At 41.4% G+C, this 21,202-nt stretch overlaps 1 protein-coding gene across 6 annotated transcripts in view; it reads right to left on the bottom strand.

The window, feature by feature from the left end:
- Positions 1-15,866: 15,866 nt before the first annotated feature.
- The window catches only part of BBX (BBX high mobility group box domain containing), a 285,252-nt gene continuing 279,916 nt past the window's right edge, over positions 15,867-21,202 (bottom strand). For all 6 annotated transcript variants that reach the window (XM_040484409.1, XM_040484412.1, XM_040484408.1 and 3 more), the window contains one exon: positions 15,867-19,721. In XM_040484409.1, the coding sequence (XP_040340343.1) occupies positions 19,634-19,721 (88 nt within the window). In that variant the 3' untranslated portion in view covers positions 15,867-19,633. The remainder of the gene's footprint in view (positions 19,722-21,202) is intronic.

Genomic DNA, 21,202 nt, shown 5'->3' with positions numbered 1-21,202 from the left:
CAAGGCTGGGAAACCAAGGGTTGGGTCCCTTGTAGGGTGTTAAAGAAAGGGAGCTGGGTGGGCTAGGGCTGCTTCTCTAGCATGCATATCTCTCTTTGGGGAGTAGAGTTAGAAGATGAGGGCCCAGATCATGTCTCTAGGCCCTGATACGTGACAGTGACACATCATCTCCCAATTAACCCTAAGTCCAGCACCACATTGCCATCTGTCTCATCCATTTGACCTGGGTGCTGGGCTAGAGCTGCCTGACACATATTCTCAAAGGGACATGACAGCTCCCCACTGGTCCCAGGTCCCAAACTGCAATGAAGGGTGGATTCTTCCCTCTCCTCTCCCCTCCCCTGCATAGAACATAGTGTCCTGGAGAACAGACACTCCTCCTCCAGGCCCAGACTTGGGTTGGGGAAGCATTGGAGAGAAGGAAGGAAAGAAGCCTGGGGAGAGCAGGAAAAGGCAGGGTGGGAAGAGTTAACCATTCTCATCTCATCTCTGGCTCTGGCTGAGTCTGTCCCTAGGACACTAGACCCTCTATCCCTCCCTTACCATCGTGCTATGTCACTCTGAGCCTCTGCATAGACCAGATGGCATCTTGCTAGTCTCTCCTTCAAACCAGCTGCCCCTGGTCAGGCCCAAGTCACGGAGGAAAATTTACAGCTCTCACCTGGTGCTCTAATATCCTTTTTAACCCACGTGAGGCCCATTAAGTTAAGCACTCTTGACATTAGGCTCTTAAAACACAATCGGCCCAGAGGGCTACATGGTCAGAATAGAAAAGATGGTGAGGAGTTCCTCCTGGCCCCTTCTTTGAGCCCTCTCAGCCTTGGACCTCGGCTGTCACGGAGGGTCCCCGTGGTACAAGCCAGGGGAAGGAGGAGTGAAACAGGGACACTACCTATGCAGAGGAGGGTATCAGCACAAGCACCTAGGCCACCTGCTCAATGGCTCAGCTCCCCACTGGTGAATTACCTTCCCTTCCAAGACATTAGGACATAGATTCTGAATTTAAAGGCCAGGTTAAGCAGAGGGAAGTGGAGTCAAGTGTGTGAGGCCAGTGTCAACAGGCTAGAAATGAGTTTTCTAGGAATTCAAGGTAGATGCTGGTCCGGGAGGGAACCAGAATGCTTCACTCCAGAGAAGAGACGCGTCTTGCCGTGCAAGTGGAGGCTCCGTGCAGGATGATGCGCGTCCTCCAAGGTGAGATTCACGGGAGCAAAAATGGCAGCCAGCATGTGTGTCTCCGATCCTTGCCTTCCCTGATGCTGGAGTTCATCTCCCTTCCCCAATTCAAGGTCCCCTTGGAGATGCGTGCACAGTCCTGATTCCTATTCAAATGTTTTCTAAGGTCTGTTGACTAATATTGAAGACAGATTTCAACTCCCTGAAGAGTGCGGCTGTGGAACAATGTCAACAGCATTAATGCTCGACAAACACAAGATATGTTTAACTCAAATATTTAAATACAAACGTTCTGTTTTGGTACCCAGTACAGATGAAGGTGCTCTGTGCTCTTCCCTGCTGTGAGCTAGTGAGAGATATCAACTTTATTAAATAACCACAAAGATTTTCCCCTGGAAAAATCCATTGGGGTGCCATGCGCTGACCCCAATTTTTTTCTAAACTCAGTGTGTGTTGACTCTGTGTGTTTTTAATTTCCCCCTCCAGCAGGACAGCTGGCCTCCCGAAGTACGCCTCTCTCTGCCTCTGACAGGCCTGCGGTGTGCCACCATCACCAGACAGATGCAGAACACAGTCACAGGGCATGTGTGTGGCCTGACCAGCAGGCTATGGCTCTGCCCTGCCCTTCAGGCTGACAGCGCAGCTCCTCTCAAGGTCAGAGCCCAGTGCACTCAGCTGAGCAAGACATATGGTCCCTCCTCAGGAGCCTTTGATATTTTGGGCTGGAGCTGACTGAAAAGTACCAAGTTCTAACACTCTTCCTCTTCAGGCCAGACACACCGAACAGGGAGGCCCAACTGAGACTTTCAGGTGCCTGGAGCATGAAGAAAAATTAGGGTTTCTCCCCCAGCATGTATTTCAAAATAATGTACTATGATGTAAAATAAGTCAAGACTCTAGGGATGCCTGGTGGTTCAGTCGGTTGAGTGTCTGACTCTTGATTTCGGCTCAGGTCATGATCCCAGGATCATGGGATCGAGCCCCATGTCAGGCTCTGTACTGAGCATGGGGCTTTCTTAAGATTCTTTCTCTCTCTCTCTCTCTCTCTCTCTCTCTCTCTCTCTCTCTCACTTTCCCTGCTGCTCTCCCATTCTCACAGTCTCTCTCTCTCTCTTAAATAAAAATGAAGGAAAATAATTTAAAAAATAAAATAAAATAAAGTAAGTCAAGATTTGGTGCCATCAGTGAATACCTAGTATCCCATGCCAGGTATCTTTTGCTTGCTGGCCTATTCCACTCCCTCACCTTTCTCCATCCTGCTCTGGTGTCCTGGGAGGCTACATGAACTGACTTTTCCCGCAAGGTTTCTTGCTCCAGGCACCTGATGGGTTTGGCTAATGGGGAACAGAGCAGGAGACTAGAGGGAGGAAGGAGAGTAAAGCTGTTGTCACCATGCCTGACAGTGTCCATCACCTGCCCTCTCCATGTGTCTTCAAGTGCAAGTTACCTTTCCAGGACCCGGCCTCCTCAGGCCTGGGAAGGAGGAGGATTACAGGGCCCTCTGTTATCAGCCCACGGACCCTGCACTCTTTTGTGTTTCCCTACACGTTGGTGAGTAGTTTCCTTACAAAACTCAAATTTGCCCAATTCCATTGTGCAATCTCTCTCCTCCGGGGACTTAACTAATACAACAGCAAATGTCAAATTCGTTTTTTGGTTTTTTTTTTTTTTTACTAAGTTTTTCCTTAAATGTTACTTTAAGTGCCCCAAATTTGTGGATGCCTTAAGAATATCCCAGGCTTGGGGCGCCTGGGTGGCGCAGTCGGTTAAGCGTCCGACTTCAGCCAGGTCACGATCTCTCGGTCCGTGAGTTCGAGCCCCGCGTCGGGCTCTGGGCTGATGGCTCAGAGCCTGGAGCCTGTTTTCGATTCTGTGTCTCCCTCTCTCTCTGCCCCTCCCCCATTCATGCTCTGTCTCTCTCTGTCCCAAAAAAAATAAACGTTGAAAAAAAAAAAAAAAAAGAATATCCCAGGCTTTTTTCCTGGGTAACCCAGAGAGTCAAATGGGGGCCAATCTGTAATGCAAACAGGTCTCGAATCTCCTGGGTGAGAGCTTCTGCCCCACATCACTGCAACGCGGCAGACGCAGTCCAGTCCAGACGGCCCTGGGCAGACAATACAGAAGAGCAGCATGGGAATGGCAACAGGCCAAAGGCCCGATACTTTTCTTACCAAAACTTAAAAAATGATTACGATTTCTAATTTAGTAGTACTGAAGATCATACTTTTATTATGAAAATCCAATTAAAGAAAAATAATGGAGATTTTAGCATTGCCAGCTGAAACATTGTAAAAAGTCCAAATATTGTGAAGAAGAAATAGGGTGAAATTATCAGATTTTGTAATGTCTGTGCCCTCTTGGAAGTCCAGCCATGCCCTCTCTCTCTTTATGTCAGGGTCCTTCTGCTACTTGCAAAAAACCCAAACCAAACCAAAACAAAAAAACGCACACAAAAAAGCAGAGGCTATTCCCCTCTCCTCAGTGAAAGACAGGTCTCTCTGCAGTATGGTTGCTGACTGCATGGATCAGACGCAGAGTTCAGATGGTTTGCCCTGATTATATGCTTAATAACTCCCCTCTTCTGGGAAGCTTTCCTGGCTTCCTTCACTGTGCTTCTCAGGCACTAAAATATAACATTATTTCATATTATAATTCTCAAGTTTCTTGTCTTACAAGCTCCCAACAGATTGTGACTTTGTTGAGGTGGAAACGAGGCCTTTCCTTCCATCTCCCATACAAAGCTCAAGCCCCTGTTTTCAGGAGGCTGAGTAAATATGTGCTGAGCAGACGGATAAATAAATTCATGAGAGAGTGAAGGTCTATCACCTCTCAAAACAGATTCATACCTCTCAGTTTTTTTCTAGGCCCTAATAAATGTTGTATTGTTTCCAAACCTGCTATGAAATGGGTGTCAGAATAGTGGCAAAGTTTGTGAGTCATTTCTCCAAATCTAAAATATGAAAGTGGTTTAGTCAAACAGAACAGGACAACCACCTTCCCTTTGAGAGGTATCAGGACTTGCTGATGATTATACTTGTGAAACTTTTATATCTGGACCCAAGCTGGAGCACCTGTGTAAAACGGGACACCTATCCTTCCCCACAAGAGAACTTTCTTTTTATTTTCGTTTAGATGCAGTATTTCCCAATCTTTTTTGTATTGGGCCAATTCAGGACAAGGAAAAGTTTATTAATAATTTATTTTTCCTGTCCAAAACAGGGGAAAAAAAACCCCTCAGACTTTATTGAATCCCAAAGGAGGAAAATGGTAGGAAAAAAAATTCTTTTTTCACATAGTTTACCTATTCATTAAACAGAAGAATGTCAATGAGGAAATCAACATGGCTTTTCAGCCACTAAACTCCTCTTTTGTGATATTTGTGAAGGAGACACATGGAGGATACTTTCTAACTTTTTGTTGAATTAATAGATTTTTTTTAATTTTAATTTTTTAGAAACAGAGTGTGTAAGCAGGGGAGAGGGGCAGAGGCAGAGAAAGAGAGAATCTCAAGGAAGTTCCATGCTCAGCCCAGAGCCCGACAGGGGGCTTGATCCCATGACCCTGGGATCATGACCCGAGCAGAAACCAAGAGTCAGACACTCAACTGACTAAGCCAGCCAGATGCCCCAGAGACTTTATTATTTATACTGGTCTTAGGTTTATAGAAAAAATGGAACAGAAAATACAGAGAATACACACATAACCCCTCACTCTCTCAGCCCTCCACCCCACAGGCTCCTCTATCATCAACATTTTGCCGTTAGAGTGGTATGCATGTTACAATGGTGATCCAACACTGACATATCATTATTCACTGAAGTTCATCCTTTGCATGAAAGCTCACTTTTGTGGTATATATTCTATAGGTTTTGACAAATGCATAATGTCATATATCACCCATGACAGTATCATACAGAATGCTTTCACCACCCAAAAATGAGCCATGTTTCATCTACTTACCTCTTCTCCAACCACACATCCTTTCACATTCTCCATAGTCTTGCCTACTCCAGAACACCGTTAGTTGGAATCATACAACCTGTAGATTTTTCCAATAGGCTTCTTTCACTTACCAATGTGCATTTAAATTTCCTCCATGTCTTTTTCTGGCTTGACAATTCTTCTTCTTCTTCTTCTTCTTCTTCTTCTTCTTCTTCTTCTTCTTTCTTCTTTTTTTAGCACTGAATAATATATTCCATTGTATTCATCTGTTTATCCCTCCATCCTATTGAGGGGCATCTTGTCTGCTTCCAGTTTGCAGCATTTATTTATTTACTTCTATAAACATTCACGTGCAGCTTTTTGTATGGGCATAAGTTTTGCACTCATTTGGGTAAATACCTAGGGGGACAATCGTTGGATTTTATGGTCAGCCTCTGTTTAGCTTTGTAAGAAAATGCCAAACTGTCCCAAAGTGGCTGCACCATTTTGCATTCCCACCAGCAGTGAATGAGGGTTCCAGCTGTTCCACATCTTTGCCAGCATTTGGTGGTGTTGCTATTTGGGATTTGGGCCACTCTAATTGGAATATAGGGGTATGTTGTTTTATTAATTTGCCAGTCCCTAATGACATGGGATGCTGAGCATCTTTTCATATGCTTTTTTGCCATCTGTACATCTTCTCTTGTGAGGTGTCTGTTCAGGTCTTTTGTCTTAACTGGTTTTTTCTTAAGTTTTAAGAATTCTTTGTATAGTTTGGATACACATCCTTTATTAGATATGTATTTGAGAATATTTTCCCTCAGCCTATGGCTTGTCTTTTATTCTCTTAAAGAGTTCCATTTTTTTTTAACCATTACATTTGTATATAGCATTTGATGTATGTATGTATGTATGTATGTATGTATGTAGGTTGGTAGGTGGGTAGGTAGCATTTTAAAGTTCACAAAATTTGTTCAAATGTAGTATCTCATTGCATCCATAAAATGGAAGTAGATGTTGTGGTGCTCACATTAGAGACAGGGGGTTTTCTGGTTGCCTGTCGTGTGCTGGCACAGTGCTAGTGAGTGCACAGAACCGTACAGAATGGGTCCCCCTCCTGGCAACTTGGCTCCAGTGGGGATGTCTGTTTTCTGTTTGTGCTGGGCTGAAGATTTATATTCAAGAGGACCTGGTTTTCAGAGGCCTTGCACCTGGCAGTCCTCACCCCACTTTCCTCGTGTGGGGGACCTCTCTCCTCCGGTTATCAGTCTCCATCTTGGGGTGCCTGTAGTCCGGGTCCCCTTGGGGAGCAACTATTTTGAGACAGAGATTCCAAGATGATGGTCCTAGAAACCCCCTCTCCTCTTTTGGCAAACAAGTAAACAGCAATAAACAATACTAGAACAAAAAAGTGAACCCTCTCTTTTTGTGAACTGACGTATTGCATTTTGGCTCAGCGGTGAACACATTTGCTAGAGTTGCCAACAATTCCCCTCCCCCTCCGCCCAAGTCTTACTCTACAGTCTCAATTTCCTGGGAGGAGGGTACCACACCGTGAGATTTAGGGGCATGTTAGGAAACTGCATAAACTCTCAGTGTACTGCTAGTGTAGTTATGAAATCATGACGATAACTCTGCATTGTGGATAACTCCAATGACATCATCCAGGTATGGGGACCCACATGCAAACGTCTACCTACCTGGATTCACAGGTCCAGCCTAAGGCGGCATCGGCATCTCTGCGTTTTTGCATCTTTTCTGAGCTTTGAGATTTAAAGCCTCTTCTAGTTCTTGCTGAATCGGTTTAAATAAAGACAGCATTAACCATACAAAGAATTTAATGGAGTGGCTAATGGTGTGGGTGATGTCAACAGGAATTTGGCAGTATCTGTGAGGATAATCCGAGAGGAATCATCAGGAGTTGACAACCCTTCTTTCAGAAAGCGAAATTGCCTGGTTCTAGTTAGACCAGTTGTTACTGGCTTCCCTGCCTGGAAAAAAAAAAAAAAAAGTCACAGTAATTTCAATGGAGTTGTTTACACAAGTGGAAAAATCTGACTCCTTGATAGCATGTTTCAGTTGCAAACCCCTTTAATGACACTCAAGGGCCTTCCAGTAAGAGAGAAATTCCTCTGAAACTAAGAAGTTATTTGGAAACAGGTGCCCTTCCTCAGTAAGGTTATTTATGTTCATTGGGCTAATGGTTTTTGTCCAGTAATACATTTAAATTGCTTTTCATTTTACAGTCATGCTTCACTATCACATTTCAGAAAGTCACTTCTCTTCCTCTGTACAGCCGGCAATTTCCTCAAGTATGCGATGACAGCATTGTCCTTTCGAAGTCATTTGAAATAGACCCGATCTCATCCATCTCAGGAGAATATTCTCTGGCTGATAATCATAGCCAAGTGGAAAGTTCAAATGAACTCAGGCGTCTGGTAGCTCTGTCCTCTCTGCGGCTCCCTGGAGGCCTTGTCGTAAGGCGATGGTGCATCTATTGATCTGGGAAGGAGCCAGACATTCTGCCTCTGACAGTAAGTGAGAAGTAGGTCCTTCAACTCAGGTTAAAGAAGTGCAAGGAGGTTAGAGGAGAAGATTTATAAACTGATGATTTATAAACTGAGTTACACTTACCTGGTGTGGATGTCAAGGAACAAATGGCCCCACAGAAATGAACATAATTAGGTTTATACAATGTTGTTGCAGATCGCTCAGTGAAACAGGCAGCTCATGGGCAATTGGGAAAAATTGTACCTTTAAAACTGGAAAATGTGGATCAGACTGTAGTGAATTTGAAGCACATATAATTCTATTTAAACATGTTGGGTGTAAGTGCCATGTAAGTGCTATTAAAGACTAGCTTTATTTTTAAAAACAGGTAGAGGATAGAAATGCCCATTTGTTAGGTTTTATTTTGTGTCCTGGGACCACAGGTAGCTCTTATTTACATGTGTTGGGGGGAGAGGGCAGGCTGCCACAAGACGGGCCACTGTGGCATGAAGATGATGTTGAGTTAAAAAGCAATCAACACTGAACAGATTTTGTAAAAGCTCTTGATCTCTACTTTAAATGCCTACAAAGAATTAAGATAGAAGACCTGCTCTAGGAAGAGAACTGTCACCATAGATCCTTACATTAGGATGAGAACTAGGTGTGGTAGACAGGGAGGAACCTGGCAGGGCCTGATTGATCCAAGTCTTCTATGTTCATCGTTTCTGAATTGCCAGCAAACGTGTTTATCAAACGTTTACTCTTTTTCATCTTCCTGTGAATTGCTTTCTTTTCCTCCAAAGTGCCAGCCCCCTCCCCGCTTCTCCTTAGTTCTGGATGACATCTATACCTTGGTTTGCCTATCTTTGGAATTCCGTCTCCGTGTGGATCCCTGTAGGTACACTCTTAAATTTGATTTTCTCCTGTTAATCTGTCTCGTGTCAAATTGGTTCTTAGTCCGGCCAGAGAGGGGACAGGACGTTCTTGCTCCCTGACACATGAAATGGATCACTCTTCTGCCTGATTTTCAAACTGATAACTATGTGTGTGTGTATGGTAAGGGCTTAAGCTATTATAAGGTTAACGTTCAAGTTAAAAAGTTTTAACCCTAAAATAAAGTTGACTGGGAGGAAAAATAAAAGTGTGACCGGGAGGTGTGAACAGCGTTGCTCATCTGTAGCAATTTAATCTCAGAAATCTCATCTCTGTTCTAAGACCCGGAAGATTGTCCCCTCAGCCAGTGCTCTTCAGCAGGGGAAGGAGAACCGTCAGGGAAAAATGAATGGTTCCCTGCTCCATGACTGGGGTGTCTTCCAGGGTCCCACCTGCTGTGCAGTCTTGCCACTTGGTTGGCTGTGCCTTGTCTTTGACTGCTAGCGAAAGCCTGCTCTGCCCCAGGAAATAGTATTCATCGGCTAATTTATGACTCTGTTCATTTGTCCTACCAATTACTGATGCTGCTCTCTGCAGTAGGCTGAAACACTGGGACAGATTCTACCTAAAATAGATCTTTGGCTGAGGAGCAGGTGGTGGCGGCAGGCTAGAATGTCACCCAAAGGCAACTCGGAAGAGAAAAGTGCGCACCCGGACCAGAAAACCATTTGTTTCTTAAAAGAAGGCATATGGAATATTGGATGTGTGGGTAGGAGTGAAAGAGGAACCCAAAAAAAGGAATTCACATGGATAAATGTTCATATACAAAAGATGTTAGTCTGATTCTAGTTTGAACAGTGTCCTACAGAGGACTGTGGCATGCTTGACGGTCCATGCTCTGCATTTGCCTTCGAATTCCAGGTGCCCTGTCAGGTGGACTTGTGGAGGTGAAGACTGTCATTGCTCCTGCTGCCTCAGCTGGGTCCTCAGCACAACTAGGTCCCTAAGAAATGTTGCTACATGGGCAACCCACTCATGGAAAGTTAGATGTTTGGGAAGTAGGGAAAGGAAGTCCAATGAAGCCTTTTGGCAACACAGATCTCACTGATGGTCTTTGGGGGGCCACAGACAGATGCCTGATGAACTCCAAATTAAACTCTTTAAATTTCTAAAACCTTTCTGAATTCATGCATGAGTTACAGTGCAGTCTGCAAACCTGAGGGAGATCATCCTGCTTTTTAAAGCAGATGTTTTTGGAGCTAAAATAATTCCTTTAACTATCAATCCCTAAAAAGCTGGAGGCAGTATGATTTGGCCATACGGAGATGAACATTTAATGTAAAAAGTAGATACACCACCTTCCATACTACCAAAGGGGAAGTAATCCTGCTGTCCTACTAGATAATAGGTACTTCCTGGAGTGAAGTCCTTTTCAATGGTCGAGGATTAGCAAATAAAGTCTCACATGTACAGTTCAGACCCAAATTCAGACCCAAATCCTTCACAACAGTCCCGTCTTGTTCCAGGAATCCTCTTGGAGCAAAGGGGTTCTTGAGTCATTCACCCCGCCATGAAGATCTTACAAATATCCCCAGTAGAGAAGAAAGGGCCATCAGATACAGCTTTTGTGTGCACAGGGTGCAAAAGCAGGGAGGTGTGCTATTGCTGAAGACAAGTGCAACAATTGGAAAGACTACACTTCAGTAACATGCAAGAGTTGGGACTAAGGTTGAGGAAAGGATACAGCCAAAGGGAGAAGGAAAAGAAGTCAGAGAATCACACTCTCTGGCTATTCAAAATTACCTCTGACTCTTAAGGCCAAACGCTTAAATCATGCTGCTTGACCTTACCATTTCAAATATTCCTAGGCTGTGTCAAGGCTGAGCTGATGTGCTAACTGCACATCAGCCCTGGAGTCAACATAGCTGGGATGCCCCATGCCTCAACACACCAAAAGGAAGTGCACAGCATCATGGATCTCCCCCAAACACTTGTCTCACTTTTGTCATTCTCAGAGATCTGTGGCCGTGTCTTAGCAGCTCTTGTGCCAAGATCTCTTCTATGAAAAAGGACTTTAAAAAAATAAAAATTTTGAAGTAGAACAGTAACACATTCCCATTTTCTCCCCTTAAAGCCTTCAAAATGCATATTATGTTTCTCATGAGTTTATATGTAGCTTCTTCCTGACAGCCTTTGATTCTCATGCCCAACCTCATCCATATTGCATTTCAATTAAAGATGCATATCTCTAGCCCCCACCAGAGCACACGCCCCCCCACTAGACTATACACCCCAGAAGACTGTCTTGTTAGTACTTAGCAGGTATCCAATAGCAGTCATCCACTGCAGTTCTGCTGAATGATTAGATTGTTACAGGAGCATGATGTAAACTATTGAATGGACGTGAGGTGTGGATCACAAAGAACTCTCCTGGAGCCAAAGCAAGTGAGGTGAAATAATTTTCATGGGCTTTGAACAGAGAAGTGGAACAGAGCAGGGTTTTTAAGCAATTTTATTCTAACAATACAGTCTTGATTTTGATTGATATACAACAACAGTTTTAATGAAGGTGAGGCTAGCATCAGTGTGTTAAATACCTCATATTCTATTTACAAAAAGGGTTTAGCTCTTCTAGGACTGTGCAGAATATTGCTCTTTTATTTCTAGTATACTTATAAATGTATAAATGCCTAAGAGTATGGGAGAAATGAAAATTTAAAATTATAAAACATCATCTGAATTTCTCCAGTTTCAAGAATTATAGAATAAATATCTTGGAGGAAAAATAATTTAAAATTGTATCATACTGCTTTCCTATTATACTTCAAATACATGCTTCAAATTAGATGGCAAATCATTGCCTATTTCTGCATCTACCGAGTATATTTCCACTGTTTGTATATCTTTTCAGTACTTTCATGCTTGGTTCTGGAAGATATGAATCGTATGTATTCAAGGTGCCTTTCATAATAAGCTCCACAGCCCAATAGTAGTACAGACCAGGAAAATGTAATCACTGATACTTGAGTACATTTCTTGGAAATATTTTCATGCTGGCTTTAAAACCATTTTGACTTTCAGACATCGAACTTGAAAGACCTGTTTGTCTGAACTTTCCCTTTTCCCCTTTCACCCTCCATCATTCTCAAGAAACTTTCAATCTTCACATTTTTCTTTTCTGACTTCTGCAATACACAACCTTGAGACAAAATGACCTTTTATAAAATTCCCTAGGGTGAGGGATCTCCAAGTGGGTTGAGCCGTAAAGTAGGAGTTACCATTTTCTCTCTTCCAGGAGCGACTTCATTTTATGCTTTTAATTTCTGGCGTGTTGACTCAGGGTTCCAGATTTTTTCAACCTTTTGGCAACCCGCTTTCCAGAGCTCATCTAAAATTTTGTATCCACTGTTCCCCTCCACAGATTTCACTCTTGTAAGTCTGAGAGAGAAAAACCCGAGTGGGAACAGCAGTGGAGGGAAAAGTGTAGAGGACATACAAGTTTGTTAAAGTTTTATATAAAATTATAAAAGTTTTAGCCCTTGGGACTTTTTAGACACTGTCTGGAAAAAAGGGAAAGGTCATAAAAAGCAAGGCTGAAAATAAACAAATAAAGACATGCCAAGAAAGGGGTCTCTCCGATGAAGCTCTCTTCAGAACACTGGGTCAAGAAAGGTAAATCTAGAGATACTCAGCGGGAACAGCATAACCGAATTCCAAATTATCTTCCCTCCAGCACGACTCTTCCTGTGGCTCACGGATTCCTTTTGCTTTGGGCAGGAAACAAACATATTTTTGGAAGCGTGAGGAGGCGATACATTAAAAAAAGAAAATTTGTGCATATCAAAATATTTGTTTTTAAAGTCTGTATATGAAGTATTTATACATGAAATCACACTTCTTGGATATGCATAGCTAGGGTTGGGAGATGAAATGAAGGAAAAATGGGTAAAATACAAATGAAACAAGAATTGGGAAAATATTAGTATTTGTTGAAGCTGGGTGGGTGATTCACCCAGAGTGATTCTATGGAATTCACTCTGCTAGCCTCTTACCTTTGCATATGTTTGAAATTTTCCATAGTTTCAAAAGGTGAAAAGGTTGATGAAAAATTACGATTAACGATTTTATGTTCTTTCAGTTGTATGGAATGGAGTCAGTGGTATTACTTTTAGCTCACTTAGTGATAACTGGTTTAGGTTTCCTTGCAAGAGACTATGTTCTACCCCAAAGGACAGATCTGTGTAATACATACAGAACCATAAAACCACACACGTCTAACCCGTAATCTTTTTTTCTAATAGAATTTATATTCCTTGGTATGGAGCTTCCATCATCACTACAACACATTTCATTCCTAGTAATTAAAAAAAAAAAAAAAAAGTGTCCTGGAGTACTGGACATGTAATTCATCAGGCAGACTAATTTTATGGAAAAAATCCCATAGTGCTACATACACAAGCGTTGAGTTGCCTAATGTGAATTTAACATATTGAGTTTTCCACCGTATTGTATTTCCTGCTATAGCTTACTCCTGATGCAGCAGGCCCTTACAAGTTTAAACAGGAAGCTAGCTATACTTAGGGTCTCTTTCAAATATACATAAACATATCAACTTTTGAGTCGGAATAAAAAATCATAAAATCTACAATTCCCATTTGATGAACATTTCTGTTACAGGCCTTAACTTCATAAGTATTTTTTTTCATCCGAGCAGAAGTGTGAGGAGGCATTATCACCACCATCATTTTGTAATGGAAGTGGGGTTCAAGGAGGTCGAAAAGCCCAATGATAAATGGATAAGTGGAACCAGACTTTGAAGCCAACTCTGTCTGAACAAAGCCTGTGGTATCATTATACTCTATATTTATATACTATCTCTGTGTGCTCTTCTGAAGGATTAAAACAACATAGCCAAAGTTCTAAGGTTCAGGACATCGCATCCAGCAAGACTGAGGTCTGAATTTATACTTTAGGTTACGGGTATCACCTCCATAGTTTTATTACAGTTCAGGGAGAGTTGGTATGTTCAAGGTCATGCTTTTCCCAGGGAGGCCCTGCTCCTAAGTGGCAGAATGAAGCAGATCTTTCTTCTGTCAGGCTGATTTCTCCTCTCCCCATTAGGGAGAAACAGCCCAAGCCACTCAAACACCGGGACTATCAGGAAACAGTTTGGGGGAGGTCATGATTTGCATTCTCAAAGAGCTGAAGTATCTTTTGTTAAAGTGTTTTCCGTACTGTTTTTAGTAGACAGGGTATACTGAAGGCACTTACTCTACAGACAGGGGTGTGAATGTAAAGAAAGATATTTGAATAATATCTTTAAAATATTTCAAATTTTTATTAAATATTTTTATTCAGTTTTAAGATCACAGTTAAAGTACTTTAGCATGTTATACACATGACTTACATGTGCAATTTTTAGAAATATCAAATTAAGTATAAGATTTTGAAGAAAGAAATTATATAAATGTGTATATTGACTTTTACTACACATACATCTAAGAAAGCAATAATTCTGTTGTACCATTAAGTGGAAATCATTTATTACATGGCATGTTTACACCAACTCTAAAGAGAACCAAGCCAATTTCTGAAAGCAAAAAAAATGAGCAATTCAGTCATGCTGAAACTGTCAACAGACTTAAGACCTGGTGGTCAAATGAAGCCATGGTTAATTTAGGACATGTAAGTAAGCAATTCAAACCTATGAGAAAAGTTCATAATCTGGAACAATGGAGTCTCAGGTGGTTTTTATTCTTTTTTGGACAAATTCCTGAGAGCAAGAGACTTGTTTAGTGCTAATGAAATGCGAAGAATGTTGCTGAGCATGTGCCGAGCTCCAGGTCACAGACCTGCCCCACCCCCAGTTCTGCTGTTCTGAGAGCCCAGGCGTTAACCTGAGGCGTCCAGGGACATGGGCCGGCCCCCGGCAACTGCCAAGGACCAGCAGTGTTAGTTGGTGAAACACACGTGCCCTTGTGATTCACGTTAGAGCCTGTGAGGTATGACTGCGGTGCAGGTGGGAGGGTTCAGAGGCATTGAATTAGGTCCTTGTTACTCAGTAACCAGTTATAGCCCAAGTGACCGGGCAATCTTTGGAAGGAGTAGTAATTTTCATGACAACTAGTTCTGTGCACAAAAACCAATTGAGGGCAGGATCAATTTTGACCACTGACTGCAACAAGATAACAGTGGCCAGAGAACTTAGTAGACGGTTTCCTCCTTCAACTTCTTAGTATAAATCCTACCATCGCAAATAAAATTTGGCCAGGAGACGAAACTTGCATTTTTTGTGTGTGAAGAAAATGTGTACTTATGTTTTTTAAGGAAAGCATAGCACAGATGGAGCTGTATCGGGGGAATCAAATATATTTGTCTCGTTGTTCACTATTTTTGTTGTCACTTCTTTGATCCGAAATGGAAAGAAAATAATGTCCCCAGTGAAAAGGACAAGGTGATTTAATATGGAGTATAATAAACTTAGCTATCACTTCCAAACTAAAGCAAAGCAGTCCATCAAACCCTGAATACTTCACCAGACCTATCTGGTAAGATAAACTGAACAACTTGTTTCTTAACGTGAGTATGATGTTAGTTAATCTAAATAAGATGAGTTTTACACTTGATCTTAGCCAAAAGGCCGAGAAGCGATTAAATAAGATGAGTTTTAAAAACCCCCAAAACTCAAGTAAGAACAAAATCCAAATCTAACTCTTTGGGAATGCTTGTATAAATAAAAGCAACATCTAATTAACAATTAGTACACTCTTTATAAGGTGCAAAACAAGGTCCTATGTGGGGAGAGCTAAATTTTCATTTCCACCTAGCAGTCACTCTGAATACTTTATAGGTCAAATGTAATAATGACATTTGCTTCTGCTGCCCATTTTCAGCAATACATTGTTCTCTCTGGAGAAGGTGGTTTGGGAAGTCAAAACACTGCAGTGGGAAACAGTGGCACTGAAGGTAGAAGCAAAAAAAAAAAAAAAAAAAAAAGACAGACCTTTGAAACAGGACTTACTGAAATTAACTTTTAAAGCCGAGGTAGCCCATTAGAATTGGCCTTATGTGAGGGCTCTATGGAGCAGTGCAATCAAAGGTGAGTCTCCTCAACAGCATCACGGACACCCCGACTTTCCCTTTGCAAATGCTGATTCCAGGCCTGGCGGGACTTCCTGCCTTCTCCCCAGCGAGGCCACGGTGGCTCTTCTCCTCTGCTGGGTGGGTGCCGGCCTCCAGCTCCAGCTGCTGGTCTCCAGAACGCTTGGGATTCATACAGTAGTTTAGCAGGCAGCATGGTCCCACTGCTTCACATTAATGCCAAACGCCAAACTTGGAACAGAGCTATTCGATACCCTCCCTCCCACACTGTATAAACAAAACGTGTCAGCTTCCAGCTTACTCCTGGTTCTGGATCAATTTATAATTTGCTTGAGATTTTACATTAGGTGCAAACTTTTCCATACGATGAGCCAAAGACTGCAGAGTGCAAACAAAATTTTATGAAATGACTTAGGCGGAGTAGCATCTGACTTGCTAAGAAAGTGACAGGGAATAAACATGTTGGAATATAAATAACCGGACCAGTTCAGATGCTCCTTTTTGTTCGGAGTGTTCCATCGCAGGAACCAGAATCAGTGATAATATGGGAATGATTTCAGCATGGCTTTGAGATGGCATTGGTAGAAAGCTCTTCTGACAGAATTAAACAAACATAGTTCTGGTATTTGTGGGAAAAAGACTGTCAGAATTACAACAGTATGATTCATCCTTATAAAAGGGCTTTGATGAATTACAGTTTGATCTAAAATCTGGGAACTAACCTAATCTGGGGATAAGAACCTGTATCGTCAATGTGGCTGTGGGACGTTGTTTCCTTCTCCTGATCTCCTTACAGTTATCCAAACAAATAAAAACTTAAAAAGGATGTCTTACAGTATTTTTTTTTTCTTTCACTCAGCTTCTTACAGCTGCAGCTTCAGTTACTATAATATACTCTACACACTTCAAAATTACATAGGAAAATACCCAGAACAACTAAATAAATAAAAGGCTAAAGAAAACTGGAACAGTACTGCGTCTCCATCTGAGACTAAATCATCCACTTCGGCATCACAGAGAAGGGCTAGGACAATTTTTTTCAAAAGATTTATATACAGGTTTGAATCCAGAAATTAAGGTTAAAAGCATAAATATCGATAATTTCAACTAGATTCAGAATGGTTTTTCAGAAAGATATGATACAACAATTTAGAATAAAACAAAGCAGGCATCGTATTTTGGTTTGCTTGAGATATACATAAGGTGCAAGAACTTCTCTTGAGGATGCTTGTGGGACAAATGTTAGTGTCAATGGTGTTTGCTGGCAGATTAAGGTACACACCATAGCAATATGATTTTCCAAAATATAAAAGAATAAGATAAATGAAATGAAAATGGTAGATGGGGGGGGCACTACATGTTGGTTGGGAATATCTGTGCTAACAAATATTGTTACCTGAAAATGCCAACACCCCTTACCAGCGGATTCAGGGCATGAGAAAAGCACTAGTATTGAAATCAAGACTTCACTCAGAGAAACAACAAGGCGAGTGTCTAAAGGACTATAAAGCTTTGCAGGATTTCTGCTACTCTCAGTGCCTAACCGCTTAAAAATTAAGCATTTCTACAAAAAGTTTTTTTTTTGTGTGTGTTTTTTGTTTTTTTAAGTATCTGAAAACAGTCATATCCAGTAGGTTGCCCTCCCACCCCACCCCTGCCTAAGGGAAAAGCCACTGAGGTTTAGGAAAAGCAGATCAAGTAAGATATTAATCACATAGAAAAAAGTAATCTTTTGTTTTGCTTCTTTTTAAAAAAGGTCCCATGAATATACAGCAATCTCTTAAGGAAATCTAGTGAAATGTAATTGGAGGATTGAAGGACGGTGCTCTGGCAAAAATAGATCTATTCTAACGTGTTCTAGAGAATAACAAGTTAGTACCATTGTCAAGGTGCATGTTCTGCACCAAACAATTTCTGTTGTTGGTTTTTGTTTTGTTTCATTTTGTTTTGTTTTTGGATTTTTAGCTAATTATAATTTTTAAATCACTGCTAGCAAGTGGTCCAAAAACTCCAACAGCCACCAACATTGGGACCCAGCAATTTTCAAACATTCACTTTGTGTTTTGAAATTTAGAAAATATTAATAAAACAGCATCATAGTAAAAATATTATGCTAAAATCTGGGGCTGCTCACCTGATTTATTTCTACGTGAATGGGGTTAAGCTTTAACCTCGGACTAACTAGCTTTCTAAATCCTTCTTCCTCCACGCCCACAATGTTTATGCATTTTTGAGGACACCATTCCAATGCTCTGCTGTCCTCTTTACCTGCTTTGAAGAAAAAAACAACCCAAACAAATCCCTATCTTCTTTTCAATTGTTAGTATGTTGTACATATTTTCCAGCACCGAAACTGAAGTAATATCTACAACTATGAAAAGCTAAATCTAGTCAGTACTAATAGAGTCGTTTTTTGTATGGCTATTAGGTCAGATTACGATTAGAAAAAAAAAAAATCATCATTACAATTCAGTCAAGTATAAATAAGAAAGCTAGATAAAACCTTGTAAACTGTCATCATTTAGAGATCTAATTCAAAAGCTTCAAACTCGAACTAACACTATCAAAATTCCGCCAGTTTGAAAACCAATAAAAATTATTGCTGGAATCCAATAATTAAAATTTGGTAGTTTGTGCTGTGATGCAAGAGTGGGGATCTACTTTGTGCTATGGAACAAATACCCTGTAAACTCGGTAGCCTCCGACTAATTTTGATTTATCACTTTGCATGTGTTGCTAGGAAACAAGACACTGAATGTCAGGTGGTTAAGTGGGTATGTCGAATGTTCAGATAAGCCAGGTAATCCACTTGGCACTGGCATATGTATGGTTGGTTTTATGTCCGAAAGCAACAAAACAAAAAGGAAACAAACTTGCAGGTGGATCTGTGACTAAGAATCCCACTCTGGTCAGGCATCCCTCCCTCGGCATTTATTCATTCAACACCTCCTTGACAACATCAACTCAAATGGCTCTAAAAACCTGCAGTGCCAATTAGGCTGTGCATAGCAATTGCTACCCGTCCAGTCTGTCTGGGATGGATGTAAAAGGTCTGTAGCTCAAAGTCCACATGAAGTGAGTGTCTTCAATGTGTTTAGGATAGTGAAGTAATACTAAGGTCACTTCTGAATAATATTTTTCTTTTTTTTGTTTGTATGAACGATCCATTGGTCACATAGACCCCTGTGTAAAAATAAAAGAATCCTCAAGGCATGAAAACATCAGTAATCTGTAATCTGTAGGACTCTTCCCCTGTCTGGGAAAATATTTGCCACAATTTGCCCCAAGCAAATTCTTCTTAGTCACTGAAGGCTAAGAAAAAAACTCAGCTTGTAAGAATTGTAATTCTCTCTCTCTCTCTCTCTCTCTCTCTCTCTCTCTTTCTCTCTCTCTCTCTCTCTTCCTTTTCACCAGCAAACTACCACTCTGGTGGCAAATATAAAAGTGCAGAATATATGGACCACGAGGCCGAGCATACACCGCTAACAATGGTACATGTGCCTGCCCGTGCTGCTTGGGGGTCTCTGGAACAGGCTTTTTAATATTATTCTACAATATAAATGTAGGTATAACCTATTATATAAACCATCTTAGAACTTAAATCTCCATGTACAAAAAAGACTAAGAATATCTAATAATAACTAGTGCAGTGCGTCAGTTTTTGTTTTTTTGTTTTTTGTTTTTGTTTTGAAAGAATAACTAGGTAATATACGAAACTAGTTTCACACTCTCCGGTTGGTAAAAGAGACGCTGGATGAGCTACAGTAAAGGCAGCCTTTTACCAAGTTACCACCTATTACCGTCAAAAGCCTTCAATAGAAAGCAAAGCTCCAGGATCATTCTGTTTCTGCTCATTATCAGACAGATAACCTCACCCTCAAAGACTCTGGGTTCCAAAAGAACAAACGGGCCCAGGATGCTAACTTCTGCTTCAAGTGAATCTGGGCCGTGTAGGGCAACAAGCACTTGTTTGCAGTCTATATTTTCCACCACATGGACTCACTAGCATCCCTCCGTAAAGACAAGGCTAGGGTAGTAGGTAAAGCACAATGTTTTACAATTAAAGGGCGCTTCACTGGTCAGCGCAGGAAATAAGTACAGGAGCCTGTGGCATTTCTTTTGGCTGTCCATCATGGGTGAGCGGAGTGGACCTCTGACCTCTGCAAAACAAGAGGAAGAACAAAAGAAATCACCCACTTAGAGTATGTTATCCGACACAGGAGAGGATGATGAGTAACCAATAAGAGCTTTCCAATATCTTGTTTAACAGCTAATGTTGACTTGTTACTGATGCTATTTAAACTGTTAGCTGCTGCTTTTATTGTTTTTTGAAAAACTTCTTATCTCAGTTCACCTCACATGACTCAACAACACACTGTGTCCCAAACAACCATCTCCATTTTGCAGAGATGAAATCTGAAGCACCAACAGATTTGGGGCAACTCCCTAGGAAGTGGAAAACTTTTAGTCAAGGGCAGTGGTTCTAAGACAATAGTCTCTTGATCCACTGATATTAAAACAGGACCCATTCCTTTCCTCAAGCTGCCCAAGGGGAAAATTCTCCTCTACTAATTGATAACCTCCAGGATTATTTCCTAAGACATATAATAATAAACGCAATTTATTTAAGTGTTTATTTATTTATTTTTGGGGGGGGGGAGGGGCAGAGACAGAGGGAGACCGAGAATCCCAAGCAGGCTCCATGCTGTCAGCACAGGGCCTCTCATGTGGAGCTCAAACTCACGACTTGTGAGATCATGACCGGAGCTGAAACCAACAGTGGGACGCTTAACCAAGTGAGCTGCCCAGGTGCCTGTAATATTAAAACTTAAGTGTAATTAAAGCAATGGCTGGAGACCAGAGGCCTGTGACCCTAACACAAATGAATGAAAACACTGAAACCCTCCTAACTAAAGAAAAGTCTCACAGGCACATGGAGAGCAAGAGTGCAAGGGAAGGAGGCAGGCAGTGACTCGTCTTTAAAGTGTGAGAAAACCCGCACAATTTGGGTAAAATCAACATGTGCAGAGACAGAACTCTAGACAAGACAAGAAAATTCATATAAATAACCATCATTTGGATTGAACTACACCAAACTTAGCCAATTTTTTATTCTGCTTTTGTTTAATGAGTAGGAAAAAATTTACTTCACAGTTGTAAGAGAACCCTTCAAATTCTTGGTTAATTTCCACAGAGCTTCTCATTCTAAAAAGACAGGTTTGGGCACCTCCCTGACATTCCCCAACAGGCCTACCAAAGACCGGACAAGGTGCGCTCACTGCTCTGGCCTACAGTGGTCTGTGTTGCACAGAGCTGGGCTGAAAATCTGTGATGCAGCAGCAAGGCTTCCAGTGGCCTGACCCTTTCCACATCGTATCTTCTTCAGATGACACGGAACAAAAGCAGCTTTTTAGAAATTCAAATTATACCTTTTTTACAACTAAATCCAAGTTTCTTTCTCTTGATGCACACACACAAAAATAATGTAGATAAATTACAACATTTGGGGATTTCAGAATCCAATAATCACTTAGCCTCAGATACTAGGATTTCAGAAAAACAAAACATGTGCTATAATCAAACCTCTGGATTAATCTGTTCAGTCATGTGGGGATGCTGTAAGCACCAACTGTTCAATATG

Source organism: Herpailurus yagouaroundi, unplaced genomic scaffold (assembly GCF_014898765.1).
Source record: "Herpailurus yagouaroundi ecotype Mexico unplaced genomic scaffold, PumYag 162, whole genome shotgun sequence".
NCBI classification, from domain to species: domain Eukaryota; kingdom Metazoa; phylum Chordata; class Mammalia; order Carnivora; family Felidae; genus Herpailurus; species Herpailurus yagouaroundi.
The sequence above is the reverse complement of the archived record's forward strand: the minus strand, read 5'-3'. Positions and strand labels throughout refer to the sequence as shown.